General features: G+C 39.9%; 1 protein-coding gene across 1 annotated transcript in view; it reads left to right on the forward strand.

Annotated features, from left to right (window-relative positions):
• Window positions 1-9,733, forward strand: part of OSTM1 (osteopetrosis associated transmembrane protein 1) — a gene marked incomplete at its 5' end in the record, with an annotated part of 44,742 nt that overhangs the window by 27,691 nt on the left and 7,318 nt on the right. The window contains 2 exons of the mRNA XM_010856696.1: window positions 546-710; window positions 3,641-3,806. Coding sequence (XP_010854998.1) covers window positions 546-710; window positions 3,641-3,806 — 331 coding nt within the window. The remainder of the gene's footprint in view (window positions 1-545; window positions 711-3,640; window positions 3,807-9,733) is intronic.

Below are 9,733 nucleotides of genomic sequence, written 5' to 3' on the forward strand. Positions count from 1 at the left end.
CTTTTCACTTTCATGCATTGGAGAAGGAAATGGCAACCCACTCCAGTGTTCTTGCCTGGAGAATCCCGGGGACGGGGAAGCCTAGTGGGCTGTCTATGGGGTCGCACAGAGTCGGACACGACTGAAGCGATGCAGCAGCAGCAGCAGCAGCAGGATAGATAAGGGCAGATATATAAATAACAAGATAACTTAGGAAATTTTTGGTGTGTAGGTATCATTAATTTGGTGTATGAGCTAGTTTTGTTCTCAGTTAACAGTGGTTAGTGCTGTCGTTCTCAAAATTCAGGGGCAACTAGAAAGTGCCAAACATTTTGCTATGTGTTATACATCAGTCTTTATTCCTTGGGACCTGTAATACAGGTAAGGGTATCCCTACTTTATAGGTGATAAAACCAAGGCTCACAGTGGTTTAGCAACCTTCCCCACATCACAGCTCAGCACTTTAATGTACTCTATTATTTCTTCTAGGAAATTTAATTAAAATTCAATGTTTAGTGTGTGTATTACAGGCGTAACGTGTATCACATGTGCCTTTGACGTTTTAGGGGAGCACACACAGTCTTCAGTTAAGAAATTATTCGGAAGTATGCAAAAACTGTCGTGAAGCATATACAACTCTGAGTAGTCTGTACAGTGAAATGCAAAAAATAAATGAACGTGAAAGCAAGGCTGAATTTGGAACACATTTATGCATTGACGTGGAGGATGCAGTAAGTACTTTGCTTGTGAAACAATATATGTTTTGCAGTGTTGAATATGCCTTCTGTTATTATTAGAATCTGCATATGCTGTCTTCAACCAGAAATAACTAGTTGCTAAGTAGTATGTTTTAGAATATCCTGATATGTAAGGCTAAAATGGAAATTAATCAGATATTTCATCAGCAAGTTGATAATTTAGTATATTTGGTACTTTTTATTAAAGTATAGTTGACTTACAATATTATATTAGTTTCAAGTATACAACATAGTGATTTAATATTTTTATTGATTATACTCCATTTATACATCTTGTTTTTTAAATTTGATGATGAGTGTCATTTTCAGAGGTATGGGTATTGTTAGATGTTTGCATTTTAGTTTCTTGTGCACTTGTTACTAATTCAGGAATCTCTAGGTTTTGTTATTACGTGTTTCTGAAGCCATTCCTCAATTACTTCCTATCCTCTTGCTTTATTTCTTTGTATCTATTACCATCTGAAAAAGTTTTGTTTCCTTATTTGCAGTCTTTCTCTCCTTACTAAAAAATATAAGCCTCAGGAGGACAAGGACTTCATGTCCTTTTTTGTTCACTGTTCAGTTTTCTAGGATAGCACCTGGCAAATAGCAGGCCCTTAGTAACATGTATATAGGTTGAATGCTGCTGCTGCTAACTCACTTCAGTCGTGTCCGACTCTATTCAACCCCATAGACGGCAGCCCACCAGGCTCCCCCGTCCCTGGGATTCTCCAGGCAAGAACACTGGAGTGGGTTGCCATTTCCTTCTCCAATGCATGAAAGTGAAAAGTGAAAGTGAAGTCGCTCAGTCGTGTCCGACCCTTAGCGACCCCATGGACTGCAGCCTTCCAGGCTCCTCCATCCATGGGATTTTCCAGGCAGGAGTACTGGAGTGGGGTGCCATTGCCTTCTCCATAGGGTGAATGAATGGTCAGCAAAAACTCTTCTCCATTGAATAGCCTGCCTTTACATGAGGTACCACTAGATGGCGATCATGCCTCTTTATGGGAATGTGATACCTGATTATTGAAGTGTTAGAAGAAATTGAAAAATTATTGGCAAAAAGCAGATAATTTGTGGTCAAAATTGGTAAACCTAATGTTTGAGAATGATGAGTGTGAATTACAGCAGCTTGAGATGAACATAGTGTATCAGTAATATTTAGAATGGTAAAAAGCACTTAATATGGATGTACCGGGGATTTTTGTTTGTTACTGCTGTTCCTTGGAGAAGGCACTGGCACCCCACTCCAGTACTCCTGCCTGGAAAATCCCGTGGATGGAGGAGCCTGGTGTGCTGCAGTCCATGGGGTCGCCAAGAGTCAGACACGACTGAGCGACTTCCCTTTCACTTTTCGCTTTCCTGCATCGGAGAAGGAAATGGCAAGCCACTCCAGTGTTCTTGCCTGGAGAATCCTAGGGACAGGGGAGCCTGGTGGGCTGCTGCCTATGGGGTCACACAGAGTCAGACACGACTGAAGCAACTTAGCAGCAGCAGCAGCTGTTCCTGATGTTTAGAATAGTCAATACTTGGCTTTCTAGTAGGTTCCAAGTAAATAATAAATATCTTTTAAAAAGAATATAAAAGAATTTGTATATTTTTAAAAGAATTTTTATATTCTCTTTAAAAGAATTCAAAAGAAAACTTATCCTCCAATAAAAGAGAATAATAGTCTTTAATTATTTTAATAAAGAAGAAAAATGAATATTGGCTCCATGACATAAGTTGAATTACAGAAGAAATCAACATGACCAACCTATTCTAGAACATTCATCTTGCAATAAGCAAAAATTACAACAAACTTACAAGGCACCATTTGTAAATTCAATTAAAATTGAGGCAGGAACAGTTTTCTACATTAAATTTGGCAGTTTCCTTATATCATTTAGCCTGTTTGACAGAAATCATGAGCTCAACAAATGCGAGGTACAGCAGCCCCTAAGTGTATTTAAAGCATGCTGCTTGTTAACAGTGTCTAATAAGGACTTCGCAGGTGGCACTAGTGGTAGAGAACCCAGCTCCCAGTGAAGGGGATAGATACTGGTTCAATCCTGGGTTGAGAAGATCCCTGGAGGAGGGCCTGGCAACCCACTCCAGTGTTCTTGCCTGGAGAATCCCCATGGACAAGAGGAGCCCGGTGGGCTACAGTTCATAGGGTCACAAAGAGTCCGACATGACTGAAGGGACTTAGCGCACATGCACACATTGTCTTAATAAAGGGTCTGTGACTCATTAGATACTACCTACTTAAAAAATTACTTGCCGTGAGTATGAATCTTTCATAATATATTAAATAAGAGATTAAGCATTGCATAGATATCATGTCTTGAAGAGAAGCCTTACGAAAAAAGAGATGCCTTATAAAGTTGATATTTTTATTTCCATTCTAACAATATTGCAACAAGCTCAGTGAAATTACATAGATAACATATGAAAAAAATTTTTTGTTTTTGTGACACTTCCCCCCCAGTTTTATTGAGGTATATTTGACAAATAATATTGTTATATATTTAAAGTATACAACATGATGATTTGATCTACACTGTGAAAGAATTCCCAGAGTCAAGTTAACATTTATCACCTCACATAGCTACCCTTTTAAATATTTTTTAATGAACGAAGCACAGTCTAACTATATTTCTATTGATGCAAGTTCTGTGTTTGAAGTCTATGAAAGGTTGAAATTCTTTGGACAGTATTATGAATTTTGAATATGAGATTTTTGTATGGGTATAAATGTATACAGTGACTAATTGTGAACCAGCTTATTTCCCTACAAAAAGAAATTGTCCTCAACTGTTAGTAATTTTTTAGGGATGTATATTTAGTCTAAATTCTGGGGTCTTGTTATTAACAAAATAATTATATGAATTTGAAGACAAATTAAATGAAAAACAGAGTAACAGTATTTGTTATTGTTTCAGATGAATATTACTCGGAAACTTTGGAGTCGAACTTTCAACTGTTCAGTCCTTTGCAGGGACACAGTGCCTGTAATCGCTGTTTCTGTGTTCATTCTCTTTCTACCTGTTGTCTTCTACCTTAGTAGTTTTCTTCACTCAGAGCAAAAGAAACGCAAACTCATCCTACGTAAGTTTCTTTTTACGATTATTCTTTTATTTAGATAAAAACCTATATTTAAAAAAAAATCTAAGCCTGCTTTAGAAATAGTATATACTCTGAGAGCTCAAGGTATATTAGCTTGAAACAGCTGTCTTCTTCAAATTTTACGACTCTGTTCACTAATGGAAGAGATGTGTAAGTTTATAAGTGAGTTTATAATCAAACTTTAGTATACAGTATCTTTCAGAAGCTTTAGTTGAGAAAGCTAGATTCCCCGGAATAAAGTTGACAACAACAGAGCAATAGCAACAAAGGCTTTGCAAACCTGAGACAGCCGTAATAGGTAAATAAATAGTAGACCACTTTTAGGCCCGTTTGCAGAACTACCCATGGCAGAACCACCAGACAAGCAGCAGGTGGTAGGGAGAAACTGTAGCTTGCACAGAGACTGTTTATGAACAAATTGGAATTGTAGTTGCAAGAAAGTTATTTGACATATGGCATATACTCGGTATGTATTAATTCCTTTCCTTTCTCCCTATCAAATAGGGCAGAGCAGAAAAAGCACTAACTAGAAGGTTTCAACTAGCCAAGAAAAGTGACTTCCAAGTCTCATATGTTTCTTCTGTATTATCAGAGTGAAAATATGGGCTTATCCTTGAGTAGTTTTAGTATTTCTAAAAGAGGGTATTTTCTAGAGAAAAACATCAGGCTTTTTTTCTTTAAAATATTATTCCTAGTCTAGGAACCTAGGATATAAAATTTTTTCCCCTGTAAATCTTTTTCTGGCATTTCTTCATGATTTATCTAACTTCACTTCTAATATATCTGACTTAAAAAAAGATTACTTGTAGATCAGTTTGCACAATGCAGAGAGTCTTTATCATGGGTGTATTTAGTAAAGGGTTTTGAAGATGTCAGAATTCTGTAAATATGTCATAAGTCAGTCTTAAAAGCATTTATTTAGAATAATAACAAAACATTGCAGAGACCTCACTGTTGAGAAACTATTTTTCAGGGCTTCGTGTACCTTTAAAGTTTAGCATTGTATTTGCTTTGCAAATCTATTTAACGCTGCAGGAGACACATACTACTTCTGACTAGTGTCTTTGTTTGATTGGATTAAAGATTTACTGAGCATGGCCCCTATGAGAACAAGACACATTTTCCCTCTCTGTCAGTCTTTCCCATCAGGAAGCTTCCATAAGCCTCTTATCCTTATCCATCAGAGGGTAGACAGAATGAAAATCACAATCAGAGAACTCTAATCAAACTGATCACAGGGACTACAGCCTTGTCTAACTCAATGAAACTGAGCCATGCCGTGTAGGGCCACACAAGATGGACGGGTCATGGTGGAGAGTTCTGACAAAACATGGTCCACTGGAGAAGAGAATGGCAAACCACTTCAGTATTCTTGCCTTGAGAACCCCGTGAACAGTATGAAAAGGCAAAAAGATAGTACACTGAAGGATGAACTCCCCAGGTCAGTAGGTGCCCAGTATGCTACTGGAGAACAATGGAAAAATAACTCCAGAAAGAGTGAAGAGACAGAGCCAAAGCAAAAACAACACCCAGTTGTGGATGTGACTGGTGATAGAAGTAAAGTCCAGTGCCATAAAGAACAATATTGCATAGGAACCTGAATGTTAGGCCCATGAATCAAGGCAAATTGGAAGTGGTCATACAGGAGATGGCAAGAATGAACATCTACATTTTAGGAATCAGTGAACCAAAATGGATTGGAATAGGTGAATTTAACTCAGATGACCATTACATTTACTACTGTGGGCAAGAATACCTTAGAAGAAATGGAGTAGCCCTCATTGTCAACAAAAGAGTCCAAAATACAGTACTTGGATGCACTCTCAAAAACGACAGAATGATCTCTGTTCATTTCCAAGGGAAGCCATTCAGTATCACAGTAATCCAAACCTATGCCCCAACTAGTAATGCTGAAGAAGCTTAACTTGAACAATTCTATGAAGACCTTCAAGACCTTCTGGAACTAACACCCGAAGAAGATGTCCTTTTCATTATAGGGGACTGGAATGCAAAAGTAGGAAGTCAAGAGATACTTGGAGTAACAGGCAAATTTGGCCTTGGAGTACGGAATGAAGCAGGGCAAAGGCTAACAGAATTTTGCCAAGAGAACTCACTGGTCGTGGCAAACATCCTCTTCCAACAACAAAAGAGAAGACTGTACACATGGACATCACTAGATGGTCAAAACCAAAATCAGATTGATTATATTCTTTGCAGCCAAAGATGGAGAAGCTCTATACAGTCAGCAAAAACAAGACAGGGAGCTGACTGTGGCTCACATCATGAACTCCTTATTACCAAATTCAGACTGAAATTGAAGAAAGTAGGGAAAACCACTAGACCATTCAGGTATGACCTAAATCAAATCCCTTACAATTATGCAGTGGAAGTGATAAATAGACTCAAGCGATTAGATCTGATAGACAGAATGCCTGAAGAACTATGGTCGGAGTTTCATGACATTGTACAGGAGGCAGTGATTAAGACCATCCCTAAGAAAAAGAAATGCAAAAAGGCAAAATGGCTGTCTGAGGAGGGCTTACAAATAACTGAGGAAGGAAGAGAAGCTAAAGGCAAAGGAGAAAAGGAAAGATATATCCATTTGAATGCAGAGTTCCAAAGAATAGCAAGGAGAGATACGAAAGCTTTGCTCAGTGGTCAGTGCAAAGAAATAGAGGAAAACAATAGAATGAGAAAGACTAGAGATTCTTCAAGAAAATTAGAGATACCACGGGAACATTTCATGTAAAGATGGGCTCAATAAAGGACAGAAATGGTATAGACCTAACAGAAGCAGAAGATATTATGAAGAGGTGGCAAGAATATACAGAAGAACTATACAAAAAAGATCTTCATGACCCAGATAACCATGATGGTGTAGCCAGACATCTTGGAGTGTGAAGTGGGCCTTAGGAAGCATCACTATGAACAAAGCTAGTGGAAGTGATGGAATTCCAGTTGAGCTATTTCAAATCCTGGGAGATGATGCTGTGAAAGTGTTGCACTCAATATGCCACCAAATTTGGAAAACTCAGCAGTGGCCACAGGACTGGAGAAGGTCAGTTTTCATTCCAATTCCGAAGAAAGGCAATGCCAAAGAATGCTCAAACTACCGCACAATTGCACTCATCTCACATGCTAGCAAAGTAATGCTCAAAATTCTTCAAGCCAGGTCAACAGTACGTGAACCATGAACTTCCAGGTGTTCAATCTAGATTTAGAAAAGGCAGAGGAACCAGAGATCAGTCAAATTGCCAACATCCGCCGGATCATCGAAAAAGCAGGAGTTCCAGAAAAACATCTATTTCTGCTTTATTGACTATGCCATTGCCTTTGACTGTGTGGATCACAACAAACTGGAAAATTCTGAAAGAGATGGGGATACCTGACCACCTTACCTGGCTCCTGAGAAATTGTAGGCAGGTCAAGAAACAACAGTTAGAACTGGACATGGAACAACAGACTGGTTCCAAATTGGGAAAGAAGTATATCCAGTTTGTCTATTGTCATCCTGCTTATTTAACTTACATGCATAGTACATCATAAGAAATGCCAGGCTAAATGAAGCACTGGAATCAGGATTGCTGGGAGAAATATCAGTAACCTCAGATACGCAGATGACACCACCCTTATGGCAGAAAGTGAAGAGGAACTAAAGAGCCTCTTGGTGACAGTGAAAGAGAAGAGTGGAAAAGTTGGCTTAAAACTCAACATTTAGAAAACAAAGATCATGGCCTCTGGTCCCATCACTTCATGGCAGATAGACGGGGATACAATGGAAACAGTGAGAGACTTTATTTTGGGGGGCTCCAAAATCACTGCAGATGGTGACTGCAGCCATGAAATTAAAAGACGCTTGCTCCTTTGAAGAAAAGCTATGACCAACCTAGACAGCATATTAAAAAGCAGAGACATTACTTTGCCAACAAAGGTCCATCTGATGAAAGCTATGGTTTTTCCAATAGTCTGTATGGATGTGAGAGTTAGACTATAAGGAAAGTTGAGCACCGAAGAATTAATGCTTTTCAACTGTGGTCTTAGAGAAGATTCTTGAGAGTCCCTTGGACTGCAAGGAGATCCAACCAGTCCATCCTAAAGGAAATCAGTCCTGACTATTCATTGGAAGGCCTGATGCTGAAGCTGATACTCCAATACTTTGGCCACCTGATGTGAAGAACTAACTCATTGGAAAAGACCCTGATGCTGGGAAATATTGAAGGCAGGAGGAGAAAGGAATGACAGTGTCTGAGATGGTTGGATGGCATCACCGACTCAATGGACGTGAGTTTGAGTAGGCTCCGGGAGTTGGGGATGGACAGGGAAGCCTGGCATGCTGCAGTCCATGGCATCACAAAGATTTGGACATGACTGAGCTACTGAACTGAACTGAACAGTAAGAGTTCACCTGGTTGTACAAGTCACAAATCTTGTCTCTTAATTTCTTTTCATGTCTTTCTATTTTCTTAATTCTTTTTCTTTTATTTCCCCATTCCCATATTCACTTCCCCACTCCTTTAAATTCATCAGCAAATACTGCCAGCCCTATTTCCAAAAATACATCTTAAATATATTGTCCCTTGTCAGCACTAATTCAGGAGTCCCTTGACTGATATCTGTACATTAATTTCTTGACCCCCTACAATCCATTTTCCATATACCAGCTAGAGTGAATTTTTAAACATAAATTTTACCATGCTCCTCTCCCATTTGAAACCCTTCCTATGTACCTGTTGCACCTAGAATAAAATACAACTTTATTCTAGGGTCTGCTCTCCAAGCTGCATGTGATCTGACTCCCATCTGCCTTCCTAAACTACTTGCATCCACCCTTCTCCATACTCATGATGCTGTGTGTAGGTTTCTTCTCCTCTCAGACACCAATTCATTCACACTGCCCTCCTTCCAAGGCTCTTACATTTGCCCTCCCCACTTGCCTTGACTGGCTTCTTGTCATCCAGGTCTTAAGTCAAAGACCTAAGAGACCTTTTATGACCAAAGAAGACCTTCTATGACCATCTCCCCAACCTAAGAATACACCTTTTGTTTAGTTCTTATATATCATCTTTCTTTAATAGCATTTAATTGCTGTTTAAATTAACTTTTCCACTTATTTTCTACCTTATTTGTTTGTCTACCCTGACTCAACTGTAAGTTCCATCAGAAAATGGATTTAGTTTATCTTGCTCACCACTATATCACCAGCATCTAGAAAGTACATCAGTTCAGTTCAGTTTAGTTCAGTCGGTCAGCTGTGTTGGACTCTTTGCAACCCCATGAATCGCAGCACACCAGGCCTCCCTTCTACTGCTGCTGCTAAGTCACTTCAGTCGTGTCCGACTCTGTGTGACCCCATAGACGGCAGCCCACCAGGCTCCCTTGTCCCTGGGATTCTCCAGGCAAAAACACTGGAGTGGGTTGCCATTTCCCTCTCCAGTGCATGAAAGTGAAAAGTGAAAGCGAAGCCACACAGTCATGTCAGTCTCTTAGCGACCACATGGACTGCAGCCTACCAGGCTCCTCCGTCTATGGGGTTCTCCAGGCAAGAGTACTGGAGTGGGGTGCCATTGCCTTCTCCCCGGGCTTCCCTGTCCATCACCAACTCCCGGAGTTCACTCACACTCACATCCATCGAGTCAGTGATGCCGTCCAGCCATCTCATCCTCTATCGTCCCCTACTCCTCCTGCCCCCAATCCCTCGCAGCATCAGAGTCTTTTCCAGTGAGTCAACTCTTCGCATGAGGTGGCCAAAGTACTGGAGTTTCAGCTTTAGCATCATTCCCTCCAAAGAACACCCAGGGCTGATCTCCTTCAGAATGGACTGGTTGGATCTCCTTGCAGTCCAAGGGACTCTCAAGAGTCTTCTCCAACACCACAGTTCAAAAGCATCAATTCTTCGGCGCTCAGCTTTC

This window comes from Bison bison, unplaced genomic scaffold, assembly GCF_000754665.1.
Source record: "Bison bison bison isolate TAMUID 2011002044 unplaced genomic scaffold, Bison_UMD1.0 scf7180017864373, whole genome shotgun sequence".
Taxonomy (NCBI): domain Eukaryota; kingdom Metazoa; phylum Chordata; class Mammalia; order Artiodactyla; family Bovidae; genus Bison; species Bison bison.